This window comes from Schizosaccharomyces japonicus (assembly GCF_000149845.2).
Source record: "Schizosaccharomyces japonicus yFS275 unplaced genomic scaffold supercont5.3, whole genome shotgun sequence".
NCBI classification, from domain to species: Eukaryota; Fungi; Ascomycota; class Schizosaccharomycetes; order Schizosaccharomycetales; family Schizosaccharomycetaceae; genus Schizosaccharomyces; species Schizosaccharomyces japonicus.
Window position 1 is genome coordinate 568,915 of NW_011627862.1, and position 25,922 is coordinate 594,836.

At 45.7% G+C, this 25,922-nt stretch overlaps 12 protein-coding genes across 12 annotated transcripts; 6 read left to right on the forward strand and 6 right to left on the reverse strand.

The window, feature by feature from the left end:
• The first annotated feature begins 217 nt into the window (after positions 1–217).
• Positions 218–4,802, forward strand: SJAG_04584 (transcription factor zf-C2H2 type). The gene has a single exon (XM_002175640.2). It carries the CDS (start codon positions 1,395–1,397, stop codon positions 2,940–2,942), a length of 1,548 nt encoding a protein of 515 aa, XP_002175676.1. The 5' UTR covers positions 218–1,394; the 3' UTR covers positions 2,943–4,802.
• Positions 3,831–4,754, reverse strand: SJAG_04583 (peptidase family A22; the record flags this gene model as incomplete). Its single annotated transcript, XM_002175639.1, has 1 exon — positions 3,831–4,754. The coding sequence occupies one exon, from the start codon at positions 4,752–4,754 to the stop codon at positions 3,831–3,833; it is 924 nt and encodes a 307-aa protein (XP_002175675.1).
• Positions 4,803–4,954: 152 nt separating the features above from the next.
• On the reverse strand, positions 4,955–6,988 carry SJAG_04582 (RNase P and RNase MRP subunit; the record flags this gene model as incomplete). Its single annotated transcript, XM_002175638.1, has 1 exon — positions 4,955–6,988. The coding sequence occupies one exon, from the start codon at positions 6,986–6,988 to the stop codon at positions 4,955–4,957; it is 2,034 nt and encodes a 677-aa protein (XP_002175674.1).
• A 378-nt stretch (positions 6,989–7,366) lies between these two features.
• SJAG_05334 (wybutosine biosynthesis protein Tyw3) lies at positions 7,367–8,067 on the forward strand (the record flags this gene model as incomplete). The annotated part of the gene is made up of 2 exons (XM_002175637.1): positions 7,367–7,979; positions 8,027–8,067. The coding sequence occupies 2 exons, from the start codon at positions 7,367–7,369 to the stop codon at positions 8,065–8,067; spliced, it is 654 nt and encodes a 217-aa protein (XP_002175673.1).
• Positions 8,068–8,157: 90 nt separating this feature from the next.
• On the reverse strand, positions 8,158–9,042 carry SJAG_04581 (kinetochore protein Mal2; the record flags this gene model as incomplete). Its single annotated transcript, XM_002175636.1, has 1 exon — positions 8,158–9,042. One exon carries the CDS (start codon positions 9,040–9,042, stop codon positions 8,158–8,160), a length of 885 nt encoding a protein of 294 aa, XP_002175672.1.
• Positions 9,043–10,383: 1,341 nt separating this feature from the next.
• On the forward strand, positions 10,384–11,556 carry SJAG_04580 (2-OG-Fe(II) oxygenase superfamily protein; the record flags this gene model as incomplete). Its single annotated transcript, XM_002175635.1, has 2 exons — positions 10,384–11,017; positions 11,066–11,556. 2 exons carry the CDS (start codon positions 10,384–10,386, stop codon positions 11,554–11,556), a joined length of 1,125 nt encoding a protein of 374 aa, XP_002175671.1.
• An 861-nt stretch (positions 11,557–12,417) lies between these two features.
• Positions 12,418–13,836, forward strand: SJAG_04579 (nucleotide-sugar phosphatase). Its single transcript, XM_002175634.2, has one exon. It carries the CDS (start codon positions 12,631–12,633, stop codon positions 13,534–13,536), a length of 906 nt encoding a protein of 301 aa, XP_002175670.1. The 5' UTR covers positions 12,418–12,630; the 3' UTR covers positions 13,537–13,836.
• A 2,372-nt stretch (positions 13,837–16,208) lies between these two features.
• Positions 16,209–16,553, forward strand: SJAG_04578 (nuclear membrane organization protein Apq12; the record flags this gene model as incomplete). Its single annotated transcript, XM_002175633.1, has 1 exon — positions 16,209–16,553. One exon carries the CDS (start codon positions 16,209–16,211, stop codon positions 16,551–16,553), a length of 345 nt encoding a protein of 114 aa, XP_002175669.1.
• Positions 16,554–16,666: 113 nt separating this feature from the next.
• On the reverse strand, positions 16,667–18,218 carry SJAG_04577 (argininosuccinate synthase). The gene has a single exon (XM_002175632.2). The coding sequence runs from the start codon at positions 18,059–18,061 to the stop codon at positions 16,826–16,828; it is 1,236 nt and encodes a 411-aa protein (XP_002175668.1). The 5' UTR covers positions 18,062–18,218; the 3' UTR covers positions 16,667–16,825.
• SJAG_04576 (histone deacetylase complex subunit Rxt2) lies at positions 18,152–20,035 on the reverse strand. Its single transcript, XM_002175631.2, has 5 exons — positions 19,895–20,035; positions 19,809–19,843; positions 19,632–19,756; positions 19,462–19,570; positions 18,152–19,384 (listed from the first exon to the last, which is right to left on the reverse strand). Exons 1-5 carry the CDS (start codon positions 19,918–19,920, stop codon positions 18,963–18,965), a joined length of 717 nt encoding a protein of 238 aa, XP_002175667.1. The 5' UTR covers positions 19,921–20,035; the 3' UTR covers positions 18,152–18,962.
• Positions 20,036–20,232: 197 nt separating this feature from the next.
• Positions 20,233–22,628, forward strand: SJAG_04575 (meiotic chromosome segregation protein Meu6). Its single transcript, XM_002175630.2, has 3 exons — positions 20,233–20,585; positions 20,633–20,936; positions 20,989–22,628. Exons 1-3 carry the CDS (start codon positions 20,317–20,319, stop codon positions 22,423–22,425), a joined length of 2,010 nt encoding a protein of 669 aa, XP_002175666.1. The 5' UTR covers positions 20,233–20,316; the 3' UTR covers positions 22,426–22,628.
• On the reverse strand, positions 20,648–25,124 carry SJAG_04574 (histone H3 methyltransferase Clr4). The gene is made up of 4 exons (XM_002175629.2): positions 24,521–25,124; positions 24,382–24,417; positions 24,064–24,337; positions 20,648–23,983 (listed from the first exon to the last, which is right to left on the reverse strand). The coding sequence occupies exons 1-4, from the start codon at positions 24,578–24,580 to the stop codon at positions 22,797–22,799; spliced, it is 1,557 nt and encodes a 518-aa protein (XP_002175665.2). The 5' UTR covers positions 24,581–25,124; the 3' UTR covers positions 20,648–22,796.
• Between the last annotated feature and the right edge of the window lie 798 nt (positions 25,125–25,922).

The following is a 25,922-nucleotide window of genomic DNA, read 5'->3' on the forward strand; positions in this document are numbered from 1 at the left end:
CCTCGCTTATATTCACAAAGCAAGAACAAAGAAGAAGTCATAATTTGGCTCGTAGTAGGAATTGTTTGAGATAAACTAGTAGGAGGGCTTTGTTCACGAAGAGCACTAAGACTCAGCACATTAGAGATACGAATTGACAACATCGAACGCTTCTCTTCCCGTTTTTTAATGCGCATCGAGTTCTCTCTCGCTTACAACTTCGCTTAGATACGTCTTGTGGCGTTTTAACGATGCGACGTCATATCAGTGGACCAAGTAACAGGCTATTTTTGAAGATCTCACTCTCACACTCACGACTGATGCGAAGCCGGTGATTTGCTGCCCCACCCTTCCCTCGATGGTTTCTTATTCATACATCTCGGCCGAACGCGTCCACTTTCCCCACCATACCACACCTCACCGACTTAACGACAGCAACAAAACCTGTGTTTTGTTGATAATTTCCGTATTCTGCTTTAGGAATTGACTCAATCAAACGTTAAAGTTTGTGACCAGCGAACAGATTTTGCAATCTCGGTGCATTTCTGTCGAATTTTACGTCCTTGCTTGGACTTTGTTTAGGCAGATCATCAGTCATACGTAGTAGCGATCTTCCAGACGTGTGGATCACTATTCTACTGCTTTTTCTAGAAGTGTACTGAGGTTTAGGCGTACTTTCTGTTTTTATTCGATCGATTCGTCTAATTGCTTTATCCTCTTTTCTTCCAACCAATTTTCCAAAGCGTATACAGCCTGTGTTGTGTGCACCAATCACTTGTGACTGTAAGAAATTCACTGTGAACACACCCAGGATTCTTTGACTCGCTTTAGTAGAGTTGTGTTTGGCCCGTTTTTTCGTTAAACCCTTGGATTTGGAATACAGTGTTTAGAAACGCAATATTTCCAACCAAAGAAAGGCGAAAAGGAAACAGTTGGAGCTTTATTCTTGCGTTTAATTCTCACCCAACTCTGCTGATAAAAGAATTCGATTATACAGACATCTAGTCTCTCTCTGAACGCGAATTCTTATTAAAGTACTTGTTGCTCATCAATCCCTTGCTCTTTTTCCATTGGAGGTTTCGCAAGAGCTATCTGTAATCTTCTACAAGAATATTGCTTGGTCTTGTTTTTCACCTCTTATTTTGAATGCGTTCTTAAACGTCTCGGCAATTGTTCGTTTACGTTCAACTACTCTAGAAATCTCAAATTCAACGTGATATAATTGCTTTTTGTCTCAGAAACATTTGCACTCTGAAAATCTCATTGCCATTTATTCTCGTTTCTCATTGATTTATCGTTCTCCACTTACCTTTTTTCTTCTCTTCCTACTTTAATTTCTCTACGTTTTGACAGTTCGCTTTTATTGTCTGCATTCTGTTACCTACTACTTGTTTCCACGGAATATTTAACGAAATATGCACGACAGCTTTTCCATATCTGATGCAGTACAGGCAGACTCGTTGACTGCCCCACCGACGGCGTCATCGAATTCAGATTCTCTAGAGTCTAAGAGTAAGGAAGCCATAGGAGAAAACAATGTAACATCGGCAGGTGCGGACGAAGGTGTGCAAATGTCCGCCACACAAGCTAGAAACGGAGAAACACCGGAAGCCCGTACTGTTCATTCACGAGTGACATTGGCTCAGGTTGACTCTACCGCTGTGCAAGGTAGTGACTCTATGCCATCTCAGAATGAGAAGCAGGAGGATATTACGCACGTTAAGCCTGCTGAACCCCATGAGGTTTCCGCGGCAGACACAGCCGGTGCGGCATTAAACTCCATTACTTCGTCCGCCCCAGCAGCTAACACGGGCAATCAGGGTAGCCCAAGTTTGTGTTGCTGTACAACTGTCCATGGACACCCGCATGTTTCAACGAACATGCTGGCATCCACTGCGGGTCTCCGACTGCCTCCTATTTCCGCGCTGTTGGCAGCTACATTCGCTAATCCGCCTTTGAACTCAGCCAACTTGGCAGCTGCTGAGGGCGCCCTCCCAACCTCTGCCTTTTTAAGTGCATATCCACCAGTCTCATGCGCCTACGTTGTCGCCAACACTACCTCTGCTATATCTGCCGGTGGGCACGTTGACATCATTGGTGCAAATGGTCTGAATACAATGATCACACAAGCACCGGTGATTCCTCCTTTGAGCGGACGCGTGCCCGCTACTCAACCGGGAACGGTATTGGTACCAGTACAAACGTCTATGTTTCCCATAGTTTGTCCTGGCTGTGCTCATTCTAGCAGTCCTCAGGAACGTGAAACGTCCGTACAGCCTGCTGACGGAAACGCTAGACCAATGGACATGGATCATCCTTCTGTCACAAACAATGAGGCTGTTTCCAGTGCACGGTCTCACACGTCTCCACAGCCCATTAACACGCCCGACAATGGCTTTAACAAGCGTGCAGCAAGCATCATTGACTTAAGCTCCACGCCTGTCAGTAGTAGCCCAAGGAATGCTATAAGTTTACCGGATGCTTCTGGCTTTGTCGCCGCTCCCGTTAACATGCCTCCGGTAACAGCTACGAATGGCCCAGATCCCTCTGTATTTCCCGAAAGTGCTGCTGCCGCTGGTGATAGAAACCCTTTTATGTCCGCCACTAATCCATCTAAATTTGGTGCAATCATCACGAACAATGTTCCGTTTGCACCAACGCCTACGAAGGAACGCCGTAATTCAACAGGCAAGCATACTACAACCCATGCCGCTCGGAGGTATTCCACTAAGCATAAGGATGCACAATCTATTCACGGTTCAGTGAACGGTGCTGGCAATACCACTTCTGTAAGGTATAAATGCAGTGAATGCTTACAAGGATTTTCACGACCCTCAAGTCTCAAAATTCACACGTATTCACATACTGGTGAGCGTCCTTTTGTGTGCGATTATAATGGTTGCGGTAAGGCCTTCAACGTGCGCAGTAACATGAGACGCCATCAGCGTGTGCATGGTATCTAAGTCACAGACAGCTTTGTCCGGCAAGTTTTCCGATTCACTTTTCACAATCACCCTCACCTTCTTTCTCTCCATGTACTCACTACAATTGTTCTTGCTGTCTGTCTGCTACTGGACGAGCAGGAATGTTGGCGCTGGCAATCAATAAGCAAAGGTTTGCTTGGTTGCACTACGCTTTCTCTGTTTGACCTCTTTTTCGGTTTGACGTTCCTTATTTTGTTTTCTCATTTCGTTGTTCCACCTTTCCTTCCATTTCCTTTCCTGCTTGCTTGTTGACCTACTGCTTTATTGGCATCGTTGACAATCAGCTTTGTGTTTTCACGGCTGCTTATTTAAAATCTGGGTGCATAGTGGTTGTTCAATTTACGATATTTTACTTAATTTTTTTTACCTGAAGGCATGCATGGCCCGTTCTACTACTAGTTCAAATAATAGGAATCTCTTTATATGCGTTCACCATATGCTGGAATCGTTTCAGACTCTCGGATGTGCCTGTAATTTGCTTTTCCAAATTTTACTTCTGCAGTCTCGGAAGATATTTTTCTTTCGAATTGATAACGTCGCACAATTATCTGTTCACTTCACGCCCAGGAACTTACACGTGTGATTTGCAACGTGACAGTGCTCAATATTGTGCTGCTGAGGCTATGTCGCAATACTTCCTATGTTATTACTTTTGTGGAAGCACAAAGTCATCGCGATGCTACAAGCTGTTTCGTAGAATTAGTCATATTCATCTAAAGGTATAGACACTTCATATCTAACATGATTTTTATACTAATCTAAAGTACAAATAGAAAATGACAATAATGCATATATACAATCTAAAACGATGTATCTTCAATTGAAGAAAATGAATATTCGAGATTCGTTAAGAAGCACAGTAGCTTCCTATTTATTCTTTTCGGTATCCTGTTGTTTGTCTTGCTGCTTTGTTGATGCATTATCTTCATACGAAAGCAACAGTTTGACTTCCTTACGGCGGCTTGCAATCAAGAAGGGTGCAATTATGCATGCTGGACTTAAATACAACAATGCGGGCTGTGCTGCATGAAAGTAACGAACGGCAGAATTCGCACAGAGCAAACCGAGAGTATAGCCAACCATAGACGCTTTGAAGTATGGAAGTTTTTGCCCGGAGGGAGGTGTGGATGTGCCCTCGACCTTTCCTTCAGATTCTTTACGCTTGAGATTGGCTAAATCAAAGCGAAGCATAAGGGAAACCATCAAACCAGGGAGTACTATATCACCAAGGCCAAGAATGGAAAAACGATCAGACTGAGAAAGAGAAGGGAAAAGATATTTAGCTGGAATATTCACTCCCTTGGCTACAGTAACCATCACTTTTGTACCAAAAACAAAGTAAATATCGTAGAAAAACAGAGCCGCAAGCAGCAGGGATCCAGTCGCATACGAGTCAATGTTCATATATGCAATTGAAGTGGTTGCCATCGCAAAAGACAGTATGTTTGAAAAAAGCCAATTTTTCGTATACAAGTATGCCGCAGAACAACCAATGGATGTGACAAACGCAAAGAAAGATATAAGTTTTCCACCGCGATTTAACATAGCATACAGGCAGCCAGCTGCTGCAAAGCTAGAATACACCTGAAGGATTGTTTCTATGTACTCCTTAATCCAATATTTCATGACAATGTATAAAGAGACAAGCACAGCACCACCCATAATCGGAAAAAGAAGGGCCGTTTTCGAGTGAATGGTTTGCTGTTCCTCTCGGACCTTTTTTGAGGCGGACCATTTCGAGCCAGCGTATACAGTCGAAATGGCTAGCCCTGCGAGAATAAGACTTTCCATTCTTGTGGCGGGTTACCGAGTTTTTGTGTGATTACCGTTGCCAAAAGGTGGACAAAAATGATGCTCTGAGGGTATTTTTTGGTCTTGCTTCACAAGTTGTGTGGTGTTGATGAAAAGATTGAAAAAGTTCATAAACAATAATATTTTGGACAAGAGGAGTTAGAGGAAGAAAAGAGAGAAGTATGTGGAGTATAAACATTTTAAAACCGTTTCCATTGTGCTAAACGAAAGACACCTGTTCCGCAATTTCTTATAAGGCAATAACCGCGCTTGGAAGAGCCCGAAAATTGGTCGATAACACAACCAATTCCCGATGGTTTGCCTTGCCTTAAATTGAAATTGCCAGTTGAGATGTAACCAACTAAATTGGACTCCTCGGGAGAGGCTGGAAATTTCTCTACCTCATGCAACTTATTTCGATAGTGAAGTGAATGCTTTTTCCATTCCTCCAAAGACTCCTTCGTGGGCAGCTTGTACACGCGAGCAAGATCGTGAATGCTGCCACGAGTTGAGCATGTAATAATAACATGGACGAGATGAAACCGTACAGGAGTCAATGTGGGATAGTTTTTATCTAGCACAGACCAGTCGCATGCAAATGGATCACCTAGCTCTTTCATACCATTTTCGAGCTTCAGAAAATTTACCCGTTTGGCAGGGGGGCGTCTTTGCCAATACGAAAAGGCATCCTCTCTCGACACGGCTTGTGCTTTAATTCCCGCCTCCGTTTCCGGATAGTCATGTGGGAAGAAAGGGATTTGTTTTTCGAAAGCGATTTGATGCAAATTGTCTAGTCCGCCAAAACGAACACCCTTACGAAACATAAGTTTTCTCCAAAAATACATAATTGAAGTCCATGGTAAGATAATAGTTAAGCCATTCCATTCACGCCGCCTGGCTACCATTAAAGGCGTAATCGCAGGCGGATTTCTGGCACCGATGCCGTTTACCTCCGTAACGTCAAAGACTTGAAAAGAAGGAAGCGTTTTCGCATCCCAATATTCCAACATTGGCTTTTGAGACAGCGAATTCTGCGATGTCGCGGAGGTTGCCGTTTGGGAAGCATTCACATGAAAACCCAACGAACAGTCGATGGGTAGTTGATTGTGTGAGAGTTTTTTGATGGATGTCCAGACATTTGACTCGGTTGAAGGGATAGGAGTTTGCAAAACATCGTGGAGAACCTGATTTGCACGCGGTCCCAAAACGTCTATTGAACCCAATTGCATACGCCAATCGTGCATTGCTATTCGACTATCTTTTACTGCAATTCCGGAGAGATAGTCCCAACACTCCACGAAAGCAGCGGGATGGACGCGCAGTACAACTTGTGCGACGTTGTTTTTTTCTGTAATTGGAAGCCTTTGCACAAAAGCTTCGGATGGTTTGTTCCATTGCGTGAGACAGGGACAAATTGTTCTTCCCGTTTCAACATTTTTTATCAAACCAGAACATATACGACTGCAAGACGAATACAACGCCCAGCGCGCACCAAAAATAGATTTATATTTTTCGATCAGAACAGGAAGTGGAGCAGTAATGGCGAAGATGGGCTCATAGCTCATGTCAAAAGCAATGGCTTCTTCCGTAAATGCAGCTCGATGAGTTGGGCGATATGATTTGGCCGTTGGTCGTTGTGGAATCGCGTAACCCCATTTGTTCACCATATGAGCTCTTTTACTTGTCCACAAATGTGTTGGAAGCCAAATTTTACGGAGTTGTCTCTGAGCGAACTGACCCTTCACTAAACGGACTAAAGGCAGTGAAGGAATGCGGGAGTCTTCGGTAGTGTGCTTTGTCTGTAAAGTGCCGGCACTTACAATTTGTTTGGATTTTCCAGCCGCAGATATCCTTTTCTGTAATCGCCGGACATAGCGTTTAAATCGAAGACGAGATGGCTCAATGGCTTTTGTTGTAGAAGACTGCAGGCTCATTTCGTAGAGAGCGCGTTGGCGAAGTGCTTTTGGAATTCGACGTACATTATGTGAAGCAGCTCTCCGTCTTAGACATCGCGGAAGTGACTGAAAGGCTCGCTGGGAGCTTGAGTCTTTTGATCGTTTCATCGCATCCTGAAATGCTCTGATTTCGAAAGAACGAGCACTAAGGAATTTTTCCACGTCAATTGCTCCATTTTCCAAACTGTCCGACTGAACATGGATTGAACGTGATTGTCTAATTTTCAAACGTTTGTGGTCCCGATCTTTCTCCTGTTGCATAGGTCCTGTTCTTTTCATGGTAAATTTTTGAGAAAAAATGATAATTGATTCTCAACTTTTTTGTGTTGAACTTTTTTGAAGATTTTAGAGGGAAATGTATTTCCGTTTTAGTGTACGCGTACGAAGCAGGTTGTCGCGATGTGTGATTACAACTTTCGAATACTGGGTATGAAGGAAATTGTCTCAAACAACAGACAAATGAGCTATGAGTCAAAAGGTTCTTTAAAAAAAAAACACGCGCAAATGGTTTTAGCACTGCAAACTAGCACACAACGCCGACTGCCAAATGAAATGTGTTGTTCAGGCACAAAAAGTGTGTTGGTAGCAGCGTTCTGTGTGCACGAAGAAGGGTCTTCTCCTCGACACCACCATTTTGGGTTAACGTCTCAGTAAACCATGGCTGCTGTCCAGTTTGATGCTTCCGGTTCCGTAAATGGAGATCCATTCGATGAGGCCAAAGCAAAAATACTGAAACAGCTGGAATCTAATGTTCCAGATGCCTCTCCCAAAGGCCATCCTGACAGCCCAATCTTCCCATTGCTGAAGGTTGTAAATAGCCATCCTGACTGGGTTACGACTAGTTCGTGCTCTGGACGAATTTCCGTCTATGTGCAAGGTGCGAAAACGAGAAAAGGTGGAGGTTACTGGCTCTTTGTTTCGCACGAGGCACAACAAGAGCTGCCGGAACAGCTGGAAAGTGCAAACGTACACTATGACGATGAAAATTCGTTGGAAGAGGGGGAGCGTGAAGGTGCTCAACACGGAGTGTCGCGCGATGTGCAGTTCGCCTTTGAACCAATGATTCTGCATGTTCAAACGAGAACCATGGAGTCGGCACAGATGCTCCATCGTGTCGCCGCCAGTTGTGGCTTCCGCGAGACGGGCATTCAGGGCAGCGATTCCAAACACATTGTTGCCATTCGTACAAGTCTTCGAATCGATGTTCCTCTGGGTCGGGCGTTCGCGCCGTCGGCGTCCAACGGCGAGCAAGCGGCGACTGGAGAAAACGGTGATTTGGCGGAAGAAATGCATTACGATTTTTATGTCACGAAAAAGTATATGCGTCGGTTGTTTCAGCTGACAACGGGCTATTTTGAGGAGAACCAAAAACGAATGCTTCGCTTGCAAGAGCAACTCGAAAAACAGGTCGCCAAACGGTTACGCAAGAAGAGAAACCTGAAAAAGAATTAAGGAGAAGGTGAAGGATCTTGAAGTGCGATTGTCTCCTCGACGCGACGAATGGCGCGCAACAAAAGCGAAAGCCATTCGCGTTCGTGCACGAGCTGTGCTTCGAGTAATGCCGCCTTCTCCCAGCCGTGGGACGACCGTATATGCACGACAGCGCGTAATAAACGTGTAGAAGCATCAGCGCGAAACACGATTTTTGCTCTCCACGAATTCCGCAGGACAATGGAGACGCGTGTGCACGAAAGATCTGCCCGGATTTCCGCATATTTGGGTGCCTGCGTCTTAATCTGCTTCACCATGTCGCGCCGACACGCATATGCAGTGATGGACTGTTGTGTATGAAGTAAAAACGCGCGCAAGTTCGTGCATTTGCCGCCTTTTTGGAGGAATTGGCGTGCCAACGAGTGCATGGGAATGTAGTTAGGTAATGTATGCTTGTATATGTCAAACGAGTTGTCTGAAACACGAAAAATTATGTAATGAGGAACGTCAAACGCGTTTCGAGGGCTTGCATTTTTGGCGGCCGATGTGTTGCTGTTTTCGTGCACACACTGTTTCATTACGTCAAAACGTACACCAAGCAGTTGTGGCATCGAGGGTTGTTGGATGGTGTCGCTTTTCTCATCGATGGTGCGCAATGATTCACGGAACAGGCGTTCGGGATCGTTTGGTTGGAAAAAGCTTATTCCCGGCAAACGATCATACTGAAAGAGCCCCTCTGGGCGCGTTAACCGCCGTCCGTCATCAGTCTCTTGTTGGTGCTGACGCCCGTAGCCCTTGGCTTGCAGCGTTTCCGCGTGCAGTTCTCGCCATTGTTGCTCAAGCGCCTCTTTCTTCCGCACGAGCTTTGCAATCTCATCATGCAACGTCTTCTCCGCATCCATTGCACCCACCTGCGGATGCACCAATGCAGTACGAGAGTGCGTAGGGAGTTTTGTGCTTGCCTCTGGGCGTGTCCTTGTGTCCGTGTGTAGGGAAAGAAAAAGGTTTTGGTTCTTGGCAGGAGTGGAAACGCGTTCACGCTCTTCATATGCAAACGCGAAAAGCGACTGACGTCACGCGTCACGAAAACCGGCATTAAGGTTATCGAGAATCTTAACTCTCGCTGGTTCACGTGCTCGCTCGCGTATCCGCGCACAAGCGAGCGATTGCAATCTTGATTTGACAGAAGTTTACTGATTAACGAGCAAACGAGTGGAGCAAGCGGAAAGGCACCGACAAGGTCGCGTCGCGTCGCGTCGCAGGGGGGCAAGCTCAAGGCCAGCCGCCAGAAAAAGCCATCGTGCACTCCTACAGAGTCAATTGACGCTGGTTGACGGACGGTCGTCATAACACGCATTCCGTCGAGTCACACGTGGCTCTTCTCACCCACGTCCCCGTTCACACTCCACTTCGCACCCCTCCTCCCCCTGATCCCCTTCTCCCCGCGGAACACCCTCGGTACCTTATCTCACAACGCGTGACGTCATAGATAAGGTTAGGCTGATAAGAAGGAGGATATATAGGAAGAGCATCTGCACTTGTCTTGTTCCAGCTTTTGCGCGATATCTCAACCGCTGTGCACCCATTGCTGAGACAAAAAGCGGTTTCTGTGTTTTGCCCCACCACGGGAAAGTCACCCACGCGAGCGATCAGTTAGCTATTTCAGGAGGCGACGACGCAGTTTAGAAGTAACACAGCACACACGCAATCCTCTCGTCATTCGAGATCACTCTTGAGCGGACTGCCCAAAAAGGTTTACGGACACCTACAGAGACGTACCGTAAATTAGTGCACATTAACGCAACTACTCTCCCCTCATTGTTGAACAGTTTTGTTGCACAGTTTTGCATTTGCTTGGGATCCCACTCGACGATTCCTAAGAGACCACATTCTTTCAACTTTTGCATATTGCATCATCCCTGCGTCAGGGAGTGTATACCCATACCGGTGTGTTTTCGTATACCCCACCACCGCTGCCGCCGCCACTACCACCACAGCCGGCAGACCCCATTCCCGAGTTTGCCTCTTCAAGGAGTGTGATTGAGCACTGCCCGCCCCCATAACCATATTTGGCAAGCACGCGACAACCCCGCGCACGCACCACACACGCACGCACACACACACAGGCGTGTCCCCTTTTTTGTTCCCCTTTTTCACTCTCATTTCCCCACATTAATCCCCTCTTCTCACCCCACTAATTACTCTCCCCTCCCCCTCCCGCTTACTTCATTTCTTACGGCAAAATGTTGTCGCAAATGTTCCAAAAAGTCGCGACAAATGCGAATCGCGACGCGACCCCCGAGGAGAACGAGCGGCTGTTGCCGGTGATCGACTTTGGGCCGATGCTGGCCGGTGAGCCTGGCGCACGCGAACTGGTAATTGAGCAGCTGCGTTCGGCTTGCGAATACTCGGGCTTCTTTCAAATTGTCCATCACAGCATCTCGCACGAGGTGTTCCGGAACGCGTTCCGCGCATCCAAGCGCTTCTTTGAGCTGCCGTTCGAGGAGAAGCTTGAGCTGAGCAAGGACATGTTCAGCAACCGCGGCTACGAGTTGGTGCAGGACTTTGTGTTGGAAGGCGAGGAGACGGCCTTCGACTCGCAGGAGGTGCTCGACGGATGTGCAGACGATGACTGGTGCTGCTCCGGCAGCACCAGCAATCTCGCTGCAACGCCTGCGGCCAGCATCACCACGACTGGCGCCGTCAACGGCAGTGTGTCGTCGGGTTCGAATGCAGCAGTGTTCGAGGATGAGATTGTGTCGAACGAGTTCCGCGAGAGCTTCTATTTCGGCAGCGAAAACCTTAGTGCAGAGCGTCTCATGCGTCCCTTCCAGGGACCCAACAAGTGGCCTCTGCACTCGGGCAACGATTTCCGACGTGCTCTCGTCCAGTACCACGACGAGATGGCCGAGTTTGCCGACACAGTGATGCGCCTGCTGGCCGAGTCGCTGGGTCTGAGCGAGCACGCCTTCGACGACTTTTGCTCAGACCCCACAACGGCCATCCGGTTGCTGCGGTATCCCCCAGCAGGCGGCCGTGTTGGTGTGAACGACCACCGCGACGCAGCTGCCCTGACCCTCATGGCCCAGGACGGCGTTGCGGGTCTGCAGATCTTCGACCCTGAGCTCAACCAATTTCTGGCCGTGTCGCCGCGGAAGGATGCGCTGGTCGCCAATCTCGGAGACATCATGACCATCCTCACAAACCATCGCTACAAGTCGTCGCTCCACCGTGTGTGCAACACTTCGTCCCAGGACCGGTACACGATCCCCTTCTTCCTGCAGGGCAACATCGACTACGTGGTGGCTCCATTGCCAGAGCTCGGCCCTCCCCAATCGGAACCGGTGGCCGTTGAGGACCTGCTCCGCGACCACTTTCAAAACAGCTACACGTCGCACACGACCTCGGTGTGCTGAACACACGGCGCGGCGGCGGCCACGGCTGCGACGTGAACGTAACAGACAGCAATCCGTCTGTAACGCAAAGTGTCGCGAGCTGCGAGTCGCAAGTCGCAAGCCGCAAATCCAGACGCAACCGATCCTCTCTGCCGGCCGACATTGCGGCTCTTTCTTTCTCTGTATCCCTTTCGCTTCCTGCCACGTGCGTCACACGATGCACGTGGTGCGTATCTGCGACACTCCCTTCATCCCACTCATCCCGCGCCCCACATGACCTCCCTTCCTTTCCCCCACCGGTTTTTTTCTCGCCTTCGTAGGCGATGTCAGTTATAGTAGTAGTAATGTTTAACGTTTGGTATTCAACAGGGCGGGCATGGTGGTCTCAGCGGTGTCGTGTCGTGCTGTGTCGTAGCGCATCGCATCGCACGGGACACGGCAGCTCGGCCAGTGCGGCGACTGTGCATGAGGAACCGTCCACTCAGACCTCAGACCGGAGGGCTAGGCATTTTCTGCATGCAGGTCTCACACGATCACCGACCGACTGCCCAGTCCGGTCCGTCCGGCATACGTCATCGCTCGCCAAACTCAACCTTCTTTCTATTTCTCCGACAAATCCGCGCTGTTTTGTCCTGAACGGCTGCTGAGGAACCTTGCTCGGTTTAAGGTTGCGACAACGTCATGCGCTTTCTCGGCCGCCGCCGAAAGACTATCTGTGATGTCATGTCACGGAGTTAGACTCTGTTCGCGTGCAGCTGATTGGCCAGCCAACCGCGCTGCGCACGGACTCGACGCATTCCTGACGCCGCCTATTCTGCGATAGGTTCGGCGTCTATTTTGTTTCTCCGGTATCGGGAGCATCACTCCACGTGACGTCACCTGCTGAGTTTCCCCGAAAAACACTTAAAAGCAGCATAAGAACCAGCAGCGGCCTCCCTCAACCAGCGTAGGACGACTGTGACCCATTCTTCGTCGTTGTATTCACCCTTGCCCTTCTGAGTCGCCGTGTCCGTTTCGAACAACACGCAATACGAATTTCGTTAGATAGAACCTTTGCATTCGCTCCTTTTCTTTCCTCGAACACAATTAGCCAAAATGAGTGCTGTCGCTGACAAGACCAACAACCTCCCCACCGCCGACCAACTCCAGATGCTTATTTCTGATGTCGACGGTACGCTTCTGGATGCCCACCACCGCTTCCACAAGCGCACCTACCGTGCCATGAAGTACATCCGCGAGACTCGCCCCGACTTCCCCATTGTCCTTGCCACCGGCAAGCAGCGTTCTGCTGTCGACGAGATCCGCATCCCTCTCGAGCTCGACGCCTTCCCTTCCGCCCACGTCAACGGCTGTGTCCTGTACAACAAGGGCAAGATCGTCTACGCCGAGCACCTCAAGCCCGAGGTCGTCATGGAGGTTGTCGAGGCCACCAAGCACAACCCCAACATCGCCAACGTTGTCTACGACGAGTCTCAAGTCTACATCTTGACTCCCGGCCGCGAGGACCTCAAGAACCCCAAGCGTCTTGCCGAGATCGGTGAGAAGGTCAACTTTGAGATGCCTTGCGACGAGGCTATTGCCAAGGTCAAGTCTGGCGAGATCAAGGTCATCAAGATGGCCGTCTGCGAGGACCCCGACAAGCTTGACGTTGTCCGCGACATCCTCAAGACCTTCCCCATCGAGAAGTTCACCACCACCCAAGCTTTGGCTTACTGCATTGAGCTTATTCCCTCCAACGCCAACAAGGGTACTGCTCTTGAGGCCATTACCGGCAACATCCTCCCCCACATCAACAACGAGAACGTGATTGCCTTTGGTGACGGCCAGAACGACTTGTCCATGTTCGCCATTGCCGGTTGGTCTGTCGCCATGTGCAACGGTATGGACATCGCCAAGGAGAAGGCCAAGGCCATCTCTCGCGTTGGTAACGACGAGGGTGCCGTCGGTGAGGTTCTTGAGCGCATCTTCAACATCCCCGCTGACTACGAGCCTTCCTCTTAAATGCGCCGCCTGAAATGATGACCATTAAAGAGGAGCGCGCGACCTTTGGGTCTGATGAACGTTTGTTTTCTTTTTGTCTTGTTTTTGATTTGTCGTCGAGTGCTGGACACCCTGACCATGAACCCGGAATGGGGGCCGGTCGGGTTCTGTGTGGGCACGGCAACGACTGCGCTAAGCGCTAGAACCATAGACCGTTGATTGAATTGCATTGAATAGAGTTTACCGAAGAGAGGTGGGTGTGGATGCGGTGTGCTGGCCTGTAGGGCAGTGGCACCTGCTTAGGAATGCTCTGGCAATTGGGACTCGAAGATGTTATGAGGGAGGGTGTTGAGTGAGGGAGAGTGTTGAGTTTAGGTAAACGGAATCAGTTATAGTCGACCTGAGATAGTCAGTAAATTCAGGATTCGACACACTTGGTAACACGAAGATTTGGTGTATGAAAGGTGTGCAATGAAATTGCAATGGAATTACAATGAAGATTGAGCAGTCTTGTTCGCAATAAGTCGTGATGATGACAATGAAGAGTTCTTTACAGATCGTCTGTTACGCCTGCTACGGTTCGAGCTGAGTATGTTGAGTTTGATTGAGAACTCATGTTTTTAGACTTGAAACAATGGATACCTTCTTTCTTCAAGCGTTCCTAGTTGAGGTTCGGTTCGTGAAACCTCGATGTTGTATGAAAGAGACGAATGCTCAGGAACTCTTGTGTATCTAGATTCGCTAGTTGATTGATAGTGTACGGTTTACTAATTCATATATGTAATGTTTGTAAAGTAGTGAGAGAGAGAATTCAATACTATGACAAGACGCAATAGCTTGGAGTCAATGACTTGAAGTCGGTTTGTTTCGAGACTCTTCAATGTCACAGTTCGAGGACGGGTATGTTTAGTGCGATTGAGGATTCTTGTTCGTGGGCTTCAAACAATAGATACCTTCTTTCTTAAAACACACAACAAGTTGTGAAGGTTACTGTTGAAAGAACCAAGTACTGTTCAACGGATTATAGCCATCGAACGCTTGCATACTTATATTAACTATTCAATTGATACTATCTTTGGTTACTAACTTTGCAAGATGTGCAAATGTAAAGCAATCACTTGGAATTGCCTCGTGATACTCGAACCCAAAATTCCTTTACAGCACAAGATACAGCTCGCTCCTTCGGGATCACACGGGCCGGCTTGTGTTCGAATCCCAATGTTGCACCAATTTTGGGTTCTTCTATGTCCAGTTTTTAAATTCGTGCAGGGATAAACATTTTTTACAAGTACCTCAAAACAGTAGTTCTTTGCAATGCAATTGTATTGCCAATATAGAATTCATTTATAAGGGCTTCATTGGTTAATTAACTTGCTCAAAAACCCTCTCCTTCTGTCACAATTTCAATATTTGTATTTTTTTACCGTCCGACCCGTGCTCGTACAAACGGCATAAATGGCAACATTGTTTAGAGTGGGCGAAAGCTCGATGCAATGAATGAAACAAAGGAGTCGAGAAAAACTCTGTCTAATGGCTAAAAGAATTATCTCATGTAAGGTTTTATGTGGCTGTTCATTTAGAACTTTGAAATGAATCGTCTGTAGAATCGTGATACAGTAAGAATGAGGATTGCATGAAATGATGCTATTATAGCGATCCTTGTGACAATAATACAATAATACTTCCTGTTCTACAAAAGGTTGCTTTGAATGAATATTCTTAGGAAAACTACTGTCAAAGGACATCATCATTCTCCAGATGTCTAGTTTAGAACTCTGATCTAGGTATCAATTTGCTATCTTTAGTGCAGTACAAAAAATCCAAGTAACGTTCAGGCAGCTATTGAACAATAAAACTGATCAGTACATTGTTTAAAGCTACAAAGGTATCTAAATAAAAAAAATGCCTTTCTTCGAACGGGCAGTCCGCCTCCAACTACACTTTGGCCGTAGCGCAATTGAACTCTAAATGAGTTTATAGCTTGTGAATCGCAAAAAATCATCTCATTGAAGACATGAAATTTCTTTCTGCTGAATCAGCTACCAAACAAGTAGACCATACAGCCTTTAACATGACCACAACATATATAGTTGCCCCGTACATCATTAAACAGACCATGTATCATGAACTTCAGGTGTAATATTGCACTTTCTGTAATATGTATTTCGACGCTAATGTTCCAAACTACAAACACCGTTATCGAATCGTCTGTTGTACAAACAGAAGTAAATGAAACTTCTTACTCTTCAGACTTACTCTTCAGAAGTACATTTCTCTTCCGCCAAATTTACACAGATACAACTTGTCACGGCCACTAGGAACTTCCATCAAACGTTACCATTACTTTCAAACTTGATTTTTTTTGTGTCCACATCATGACTCGAACTCAACATACGGTGTATTGTACAAGACGGTTTCGGGAGATACCTTTCTCATACAATCTCAGTATTAAATGATAGAGCATTGACAACTTAGTACACGACAGGAAAAGACATCATCATCTCTTCGCGATACAGGACACTCCCGACCTCTCTAATCATCGGTTTTATTTATCACTACCAAGACTCGAACTGTCGCCACTTCGGTAGCACTACCATACCTTCACCATTATCAATTGATATAAACACACACCCAAGAAAACCCCGGTTTTCTCTTCCCATTCCTCTTCTCAACCTTCATTCATTTCTCATACTATGTCCCCTGTTCCTTCTGTGTACGATTTGTTGCTCAGATTGGTGGGTCACCAGGAAGTGCTGAAGGACCCGGCTCAGATGGGAAAGGCAATTGAGACACTTGGAAAACAAATCGAAGAATACAAACCAGGTTCATTTTCGTCCTTAATTTCAGGAAAAATTAACTCATTCCAATTCACCATTCCTTCCTTTGTAAACCTCCTTGTCTATTTTTTGATTTTCTATGTTTCGCTTTTGGTCGTTAACAAAACTACTCGTGTAATGCTGACACTGCTCAAATCACTAGCTACAGTAGCTATCCTGCTTCTTATTGTCTGCATGGGTGTCCTTCTGCTACTTCGTTGACAAGGACCAAAAATATATTTCATGTCCGTAATTCATTAGACAAGAAGCACCAAACGTATCGAGTCAAGTCGGAAACGAATTAAGACCTGACAGTACACTTGTACGCCATGTATGTTTTTTTTTTTTTTTCACAATCGCTACTTGTTGTCACCACCCTTTCCATTCATTCCCATGCTCAAAAGTAATTCATATTTTATTTTTCATGACATGAACGCATAACACTTTTATCATTAAACATTCCCGTTATTCGGGAAGCACATGACAAACTATGCTTACAGCCAATGCTTGGCCTCATCAGAGTTGCGAAGACGCATAGACTCGATGGCAATGAAACCAGAGGTCCAAGTAGGATCGAAGCCACCGAGCTCATCCATAGACGACAATTTTTCATCGTACAAGTGAGCGGTCTCGGACTTGCGACCCTTGATCGTAACGTTGCCCTTGTACACGCTCAATTTGACCTCACCATTAACAACCTCTTGCGAAACAGCGTTGGCAGCCAACAGCATACGAGTGGAGGGGGAGAAGAATTGACCGTTGTAAAGGATCTTGGCAAGGTTGAAGGTGACGAATTGGTCACGAAGAGCGCGAACCTCACGCTCCATAGTAAGACCCTCCAAGTCCATGTGAGCCGTACGCAAAATGGTGAGACCGGGTGTTTCGTAGCAACCACGGCTCTTCAAACCAGAGAAACGGTTCTCAACAATGTCGACGCGACCGACACCGTTGCGACGGGCGATAGTGTTGAGTTGGAGGAAAAGAGGAAGAGGATCGGTGAACTCACCATCCTTGCAAATAAGCTTGACGGGAACACCCTTTTCAAAGTGGATCTCCAAGTCTTCAGCCTCATCAGGTGCGTCCTTGGGGTCGACACAGAGCTTCCACATGTCGGTAGGGGGAGCTTGGCTGGGATCCTCTAAAATACCAGCTTCGTAAGAGCAGTGAACCAAGTTCTCGTCCATAGACCAGGGCTTCTTAGTGGTTTGAGCAACGGGAATTCCCTTTTGTGCAGCGTACTCCAACAAGTCCTTACGACCAGCGAAGCGCTCAAAGAAAACAGGCTCACGCCAAGGAGCAATAACCTTAACATCAGGCTTCAAAGCGTAAAACGCAAGTTCAAAACGAACTTGGTCGTTTCCCTTACCAGTACAACCATGGGAGACAGCAATGCAGTGCTCCTTTTCGGCAATTTGAATTTGACGACGGGCAATGATAGGACGAGCCAACGAAGTACCCAAAAGGTAAACGTTCTCGTAGATGGCATTGCATTGAGCAGCAGGAATGACAGTGTCACGAATGAACTCCTCACGAAGATCCTCAATGTACACCTTTTTAGCACCGACCTTCAGAGCCTTCTCACGGGCAGCTTCCCAGTCTTCTTCTTGACCAACGTTGGCCATGTAGCAAATGACTTCCCATCCTTGTTCAATCAACCAGGCGAGAATGCAGGAGGTATCGAGACCACCAGAGTAGGCCAAAACGCAGCGTTTCACTTGAGTCTCAGACATTGTGTATACTTAATTAACAATTGTAGTTGGGGAAAGGTGTGTAAGCGAGTGAATAAATTATTTGCAGCAACAAAGGAATGCAAATTGTACAGCCAATTGATTCGAATTAAACTGCTGTAGTAGACAGAAAGGTTGAAGTCAGTTGTTCTGATTTGCAGGAAATTTCGTCGCCTTTTAATAAAGTAAATTACAGTGCAACTCTTCCCGCTGTTTACCATCTTAATCAAGATACGATTACTTTAATGATACCATCTTCGGGGGCGGCGGCAACCTGCAGCGCAGTAGGGATACCCCAGTCCTACTAGTGGACCACTGGCTGGTGTGGACACAATCAAGGTTCGCAGTAGATAACAGTACCGAGAAGTGATCTGCGCCTAAACGCTGATGGCCGAGACTCCATCATGGGTTTGGATCATAGACAGGTAACGCTGATGACAAGACAACGCAAACATCAATCTAGTATCAGTAGCTCATTGCATGTTTCGAATTGATAACAGAAGATTTTAGAGCGGCAGAGGGAAAAGAAGAGCGAAAGGGAAGCGAAAAGCCGATGTATCGGTTAACGAGTGGATGTGCGTGTGCACACAAAATGTGATCGTGTGTAATGTGTGGATGTATGTGAAGATGAGAAAGAAAACAGAACCAAGATGAAAAGAACCGTCGCTTTCACTTGATATTTCATCGCTCATCGAAACAAAATGGACACAAAGTGAGGAGACTCTGTATGATACGACGAGTTTTGTTATTGATAATCATCGTTTTGCCCCACTTGCAATGGATAATGTGTGTTTGGAATGTGTTCTTTGGCCTGAATTCGGTTTTCAAGGGGTTAGGATCGTATGTGAGATTTAGAAACGAAGGGAAAGCTGCAGCTTGGGCACTGGGTTAGCATTGCACCCAATTAAGCATTGCTTTCATTCTCTCGATTGCCGTCTTGTTCTTTCTCGGAGGTTTCCTCGCCGCCTCGACAATAGCTTAAGACCTTGTTCTTGTAACGTTCAGCTCGAAGTAAATTCATACGTATGGTGGTCAATGACCGCACGAATTCACGGCTTTTATCGAGAGACTCACGAACAATGTCAAGCAATGTTGAACGCTGCTCGTCCGTTATTCCAAAACGTTCGTTCGGGGATACTGTTAGGTTGGGATCGTCGCCCAGTAAAGCGATGAACAATTGTTGAAGTTGAACAGTGTACTTATGTTCATTGACAATGCTCTGCTGCGCTGTTTCAGCGAGCTGGGAGAGCACATCGTTTTTAAAAATTGACATTGTGTCAGGATTGTCGAGGAGTTGTGCGGGTTTCGACAATGGTAAAACCAATTCTCCAAATGTTAGCTGAAACGTACATTCTTTAGAAGGACCGAGCTTGTTGGACAGGCGTAGACCCCCAGTTGCTTACCACTAACGTTTATGTCTCTGTACGGGTTGTCACGATCTAACCATTCAGGCTCCTTTCGTTTTTGATAGTGAGAAATTACTGAGCGTTTAGAGTCTCCGATGCTGTAAACCTATACGTTGGTAGCTGTTAGCCAAAGCGTAATTCTCCAAAGCTATTTAAATATCGTATACATCAACATCCAGTCCGCTTCCAGCGCTGCGCCCAACGCAGCCAAAATATGCTGTTTTAGCTCTTTTTTTACGCTTTTGGCCCCTGTTTGTCAATCCTTCCCCAATCGAAGAATCCGAATCGGAAGCTGGTCATTAGCGATTATCCTGTGAATTGACAACAACCTCCATCAGACATACCATTGGAATTTTCAAATAAAACTTCCTTAAACCGTCTAATTTCAACGTTAATTTCATGCCCACAGCGAGAAAACTATTGTCCTTACTCAATCTGTTCTTCGAGTTGCTTCATGGCACCGCGCACGTCTATGATGCGCGCCTACAAAATATGCAACTTAAAAATTTGCTTAGACACTTACGGTCACTTACATACATTTATTCAACCAATAACATCTGCTGTATTTATATAATGAACGCTTGCACCAAATTAGAATGATGTTTTTTGACTACAGCAATTTAGAGTTAGGATGCATAATTTCTAAGTAAATACACGAATTAAGATTCATTATATTTAATTGTTATAAAGCTGCATTAATTCATGTAAGTTTTAATTATTATGCTTAAAATCGTTTGTTTTGTTTAGCGGGGCCGACCTCGCATTTCTGCCCTTTACCACATACACCCATAAGAATTGTGTGTAACCATTTGCTACAATTGAAACACTAAATACTATTTTCGATTCTATAACATGTCTTCTGCAGGCATTGAAACGCGACCTAGTGTCGTTGGTGAACCAGGTTTCGAAGTTTTGCCAGGACATTCTGAAGTCACTTCGGCGGGGACTGAAACGGAGCAAGTTCAAGGTGAAACGGAGACGAAAACTGCATTGAGCGAGGTTGCTCCAAACGTTTTAAATACTGTGAAAACCACAGAGGTTCCCACTATCAAGCATCCCGCCTTTGTTTCCGCATACAGTGTTTCTGGTCATTTAACCTTTAAGACAAACGGCATTCTTCCGTACGTCTGATACAGCTGGTCTATCAGCCCACTAACTCTCCATTCAGTCATTCTTTAAGAAGGTTTTTTTATGTTCAGACGAAAAAATTTGAACTTAAAAACTTAAACTATTATTATCGAAAGCGATTCTATGGTTCTTTGACTGAAACAGATAAAACAGCGACCGAGTCAAACCCTTCAAACGGCGACGAAGAGGGTGAAGGCGTAGAGGAGCCGAAGGAAGCGCCTGCTCCCTCTTCTCGTGACTATTACCTTGAATTAATTGCTCACGCAACTCAAACGGGAGACGGATTGTTGTTTTATTCAAAGTCTCAACTTGCATCCGATAGCCCTAGTGGAATTATTCCTTTGGTACCTACGAATTTCTTTACCTAATTCGCATTGAAACTAACGTATTTCGCAGTATGATGTTGTTGCTGTTGAGCCCAGCTTTGACCAAAAGTTTATTATAGCCACAGGATCTGGCAAAATCGCTACCTTTGAGGCACCCAGCCCTGCGGAGCGCGACAAGTGGGTCAAATATATTATTGAGAATGTCCAACGTTACAAACAGGCTCGGGTGGATGTGGAGAACAGCGAAGCATATAAGGACACATTTGCCAAGTTGAAGAAATACTCGGCTGAAAGTGCCAATGCAGCTTATTCTTTCTTGTACTTCTTTGGCAAGAAAGATGGAAGCAAATCAAAGGAAAAGGGCAAGTCAGTGGACAAGTCAGCGGCCCCGGATCCACGGAAGCGTGACTCTGTCTTTGAAATTTTACAATCATTCGTTCATTTCAAGCCCTCTGGTGCAACGAAAGACGCAATACCGGAAGAGGGAGTGAAAGAAAATGCCTCTCCAGCAGTCCCTATTGTTCAAGAACCCGAGGTTACTGATGACACGCCTCAAAATGTAAATGAGGATGTTCCTGAGACTGAGAATGCAGCGGCAGAAACCCTCAATGCGGAACCACCGGCACAGGTTCCTTCTGGGGCATCACCATCCACTCCTCACTTGCGTGCACGTCTTTCTGGCATCTTCCGTCGTTCTCCCAGCCCAATGAAAAGTGTTTCAGAAGAGCCTGCCGAAGAGGAACAGGAGGCTTCAGCTCCAGTTACCGCATCGGCGCCAGCTTCAACTTCAAAGGAGAAGAAACATTTTTTCTCGCCTAAAAAGCAAAAGCAAAAAACACCCAAGAAGACAAATGATTCTGCGGATTCACCCTCAAAGCATAAGTTCAGCTTGATGTCTTCCCCACTTATGAGAAGACTATCGGAAACGCTTCATCATGGATTCCATAACTCTCCTGATTACTCGGCGAAACGAGAGGCTGCTTTGGCTAAGGCTGCTACGGAAACGGAGACAGAACCTGCTGCCGCCGATGCCAACATCACGGCCGAGTTGGGTACCGAAGAAGCTCCCGTTGTCGTTGATGTAGATGAGGAAGAGCAACCTTCTTTTACTCCGGTGAATACCGAGCCCGTATCAAAGATTTCTGGACCTGGCACTGGTGAGGCTGCTGAGAATTCTGATGCTGTTGGTTCGGAGATTGTCGAACCTATCCCTTCAGAGACAAAGGCTGACGAAAACGTGGAGGAAGATGTAAAGCAAGTGGAGACAGTCACTACTACTGAAACTTCTGCTCCTGTTGAGACGCAAGTTGACTCTGACGATGCAGCTGCTAGCAGCCTGCATGAGTTCAAGGAGGTATCTGAGGAACCCGCTAGTGCGGAAGCTGATCCCGCTATTTCATCTGAAGTTGCCGTTCCACCCGCTGAAGAGGTCTTAAACAAGAACTTGGAATCGGAGAACACGGTCGACACTGCCGCGGTGGTGTCTGAGGATAACAAAGGTGAATGATTCACTTGTGCTTAAAACGCCTTTTCAATTCTAGGAAGAGCAATGTCTTCTCCGTGCTTTCATCACAGCCTTTCAAGCGACTTTAACAAGCATTTCGCTTTTTGTATCATAGGATGTCCGGCTTTCATTATTGTGTAACATTAAATAGTTAATGAGTAGTGCTTTTTATTTTTATCAATTCTACGAGGATTGCTGTATTCGTAGAGGACTTCATAAGCGGCGAGAGACGTTAGGTATGTGAGGAGGAAACGGGCGAATTTGATAATGTTTGAATAATAGACTTATGTATTACAAGAAGACAGTTTTTTAGTGGAAAGAACGACGTTATCAGGAAGTAGTTAGGAGACAAAAAATTGAAGATTGTTCAATGGCTAAGAGAATAGCCATCCTCTACAATTTGGTGCACCGCATCTGCATTTCCGATATGCCTTTCCATGGCGAATAGGTTGTTTTGGTTCCTTTGGCACAGGTGACACCTGTTCACGAATACCAGCATAATCAAAAGTCAATTCTTCCATAGGATTGATATCTTTTATGGAGAACATGGCCAGATCATAAATTGTTCGCACACCTCGATTCCGAACCACAGAGTAGATAGCCAAATTTGGTGAACAGGAATGATTGAAAAAACGAGAAACATCACCATAGCGTTGCGCATCAACCGTGTATTCGCTCGCATCATCAAACATGTCAAGATCGAACAAGTATGTAATACCGTCTTTCTCGTAATTTTTATCACGTTCTGCTGCTTCATGGGAAGAGATAACCTCACCTAAATAACAAGTAACAAATGTTCCAGCCTTCACCGTTCGAATCGTTCGAACTCCCCAGCCCTTATCTTTCGTTTTAAAAACTTCCAATGGAAGTACACGACCTCGCTGAACAACCCTGTTTGGACAGTCCATAGAACAAGAACAAAAGTCATTGCACTCATATATTACATTACCAGAGTCTGGCCGTAACCGGCCATGTTCGTCATATGCAAAACTTCGCGGGTCATCCATGTCTTCTAAACATTGGCACGAGTTTGGCTCTAGAAGGTTGCAGCCCTCCGAAGGACAATTACAGCCTGACTGAAAATTAGGGTCTGGAGGAATAACGCCTTCTGTTAATCGGTATTCAGAGATAAACTGAAAGTCAAGAGACGGGCATGGTTCGTCATCGACCTCATTCACTAAGGTAATTTCAGGACCTCTAAGTTGACGGAGGCGATCTCGAAATAGTTCTCGTTTTTCATAGTTTGAAAAGTGAGCGTACGCATCTCGTGTAGGCGGACGGGATACTGGGTATATGATGAATTGCTTTTGTAAAGGAGAAGGAGGTTTTACAATCAAATCCTCTTTAGTGTTTTCGTCATCTGCTTTAGGGATTTCAGTGTCGGGTGCATTATCATCCTCGACATCGATTTCAATGATTTCCGTTGCTTCAGCACTAGTTTTCCGAGGACGTTTGGTTGAACCAAAAAAGGAGTATAAATCTTCCTGGTCATCGTTTGTATCATGTCCGCGTTTCGATTTCTGCTTGTGTTTGTTTGTTGAACTACGGCGAGAAGAAGTGCCTTGATAATATGTTAGCTAGTGAATAAATGAGTTGAAGAAACGGTAGGTGCTTGAGGAAAAGCTTCTGTTGTGTACGTACCACGTGAATCTTGTTTTCCCTTGGATGTCCTTGCAACGGGCGTCGAATTTCCAAGAGATGTGCGTGCTGAAGGGGAAGAGGATGTCTTCTTCACAACCTTGGGTATATTTTGGCGTTCTTCCGGAGTCAACAGTTCGGCTGGTAGCGGCCGTTTTTGTTTCTTATGCCAATCGCGAAGAACGGCTGTACATCCAACTAAATTGCTGGGGGGTTCCCATGTATCACTTCTCGATGAATAGTTAAGCCATCGTACTCGATAAAGCATTACATTTCCCTTAATCTTATTAGAATCATTTAAAGAACACAAATAGTACTCACTTTGGGGTCGAGTTTTTCATCAACAATTTTTTCTACCTACAGAATTGTCAGTAAATTGGTTTAAAGACGCGTTTTATTTTCGCAAATCCATACGACGTGTACCCTGTTCTATCATAATTGAGTAGAGTCACTCGCATACCTCAAATTCTTCTTCCGGGTCCCATGTTTCCGCGGTTCGTACCCGTTTCCGCGCACCCATGATTAGCTGTGTTTTGGCAGTGTCAACCTGCCAACCGTAGCGGACTCACACTGTGTTAATTTGCATCCACTATCCTGGACCTCACGATGCTACTATGATCTGCAATACGTTGAAGTTTTGGTGGTGAGGATCGACGATCCAGCTGAGTTCCAGTCAAGTGATCTTCTGCAGATCAGAAGCAAGGCTGATATAGTCCTTGGCTTGGTGAACAATCGCAACATTGATCGGTGGAATGTTGTTGGGCCATAGAACAGTGTATGGCTCATTTGTTTGAAAAAACAAAAGAGAACCCAATTTTTAAGGTCTCTGTTTGGTTTTTATTTTTTGTATACACGTCTATTAGCCACGCTATTGCAGAGGTTTTAAGGAGGCTGTTCTTGCTTTTTATGGAGTCAATAAGACTCAGAAAATGTATCTAAGAGAGAGAGGGAGGGATATTTGCAAGCTGTTTAGGCCAATTTCTTAGAAACCCATCGCATAGGCTTGTTTACGTGTTGCGCGTTTTAATTTGGCGTGCGAGAGTTGTGTCCTGATGATGTCTGTGTTAGAGACAATATTCAAGTTCAAGTGCACGGTCGATTGAAACGAACTCACCACCAAGAGTCAAAACCTTATTCTTAACAAGGTTATCTAAACGAGGAATTTAATATTTGATTCAATGTATTGCTAAAATGGTTACGGCAATATAATGAAAATGCAATTGAAAGGATTATCGTCGTTAAGAAGCTGACTTTATTGAAACAAATGAATTATTTCATGAGATTTTTAGTATCCAAACCAGGCTAGGCTTCAGGGAAAGTTTTATGTAACAAGCCAGATATTGCCTTCTACATGTTAAAATTTTCCTCACTGTGAGTCCATTTAGATGCGGGATTTGAAGCACATTTATTATTCATTGTCCGTTGTATACTGTCACGCACTGCGACATGCAACCCTGAATTCACATACAGAACAATGAAACTAGTCTATTTGTTTATTAACGGGGGGAAGCGATAAGCATTTTCCCCTGGCAGGGACAGCAGCATGTGTTGCATTGCTTTGTTCTTGTACTTCGATCATAAATATTATACAAGACCTCCATTAAGTCGTGCTAAGCAGATTTAAAGGAAAAAAAGAAGAGCATTATAAATCATTAAGAAAACTCGTAAAAAAAGCATTTTCAATTTCATGCGATAGCAGACATTGTAACATCGCAGCTCTTGAGTTGAAAAAATCTGCACAATTTATTCACAAGGAGCGGCCGATTGAATAGGAAAAAGGAAGAGCATGTGAATTGTTTATCATCGGTTTGCTGCTATTGATATCCATCTTAAAGATTCCATAGTCCATTTTCGTACATACA

Coding starts and splice junctions, on each gene's coding strand:
- SJAG_04575 (XM_002175630.2), top strand. CDS start 20,317: ATGTCTTCTGCAGGCATTGAAACGCGACCTAGTGTCGTTGGTGAACCA. Junction 20,586..20,632: donor AAGACAAACGGCATTCTTCC/GTACGTCTGATA, acceptor CTCTCCATTCAG/TCATTCTTTAAGAAGGTTTT. Junction 20,937..20,988: donor CTAGTGGAATTATTCCTTTG/GTACCTACGAAT, acceptor CGTATTTCGCAG/TATGATGTTGTTGCTGTTGA.
- SJAG_04577 (XM_002175632.2), bottom strand. CDS start 18,061: ATGTCTGAGACTCAAGTGAAACGCTGCGTTTTGGCCTACTCTGGTGGT.
- SJAG_04579 (XM_002175634.2), top strand. CDS start 12,631: ATGAGTGCTGTCGCTGACAAGACCAACAACCTCCCCACCGCCGACCAA.
- SJAG_04574 (XM_002175629.2), bottom strand. CDS start 24,580: ATGGGTGCGCGGAAACGGGTACGAACCGCGGAAACATGGGACCCGGAA. Junction 24,418..24,520: donor ACCCGGAAGAAGAATTTGAG/GTATGCGAGTGA, acceptor ACAATTCTGTAG/GTAGAAAAAATTGTTGATGA. Junction 24,338..24,381: donor ATGAAAAACTCGACCCCAAA/GTGAGTACTATT, acceptor AATAAGATTAAG/GGAAATGTAATGCTTTATCG.
- SJAG_04584 (XM_002175640.2), top strand. CDS start 1,395: ATGCACGACAGCTTTTCCATATCTGATGCAGTACAGGCAGACTCGTTG.
- SJAG_04576 (XM_002175631.2), bottom strand. CDS start 19,920: ATGAAGCAACTCGAAGAACAGATTGA. Junction 19,757..19,808: donor TTTATTTGAAAATTCCAATG/GTATGTCTGATG, acceptor GCTAATGACCAG/CTTCCGATTCGGATTCTTCG. Junction 19,385..19,461: donor CAGAGACATAAACGTTAGTG/GTAAGCAACTGG, acceptor TAACATTTGGAG/AATTGGTTTTACCATTGTCG.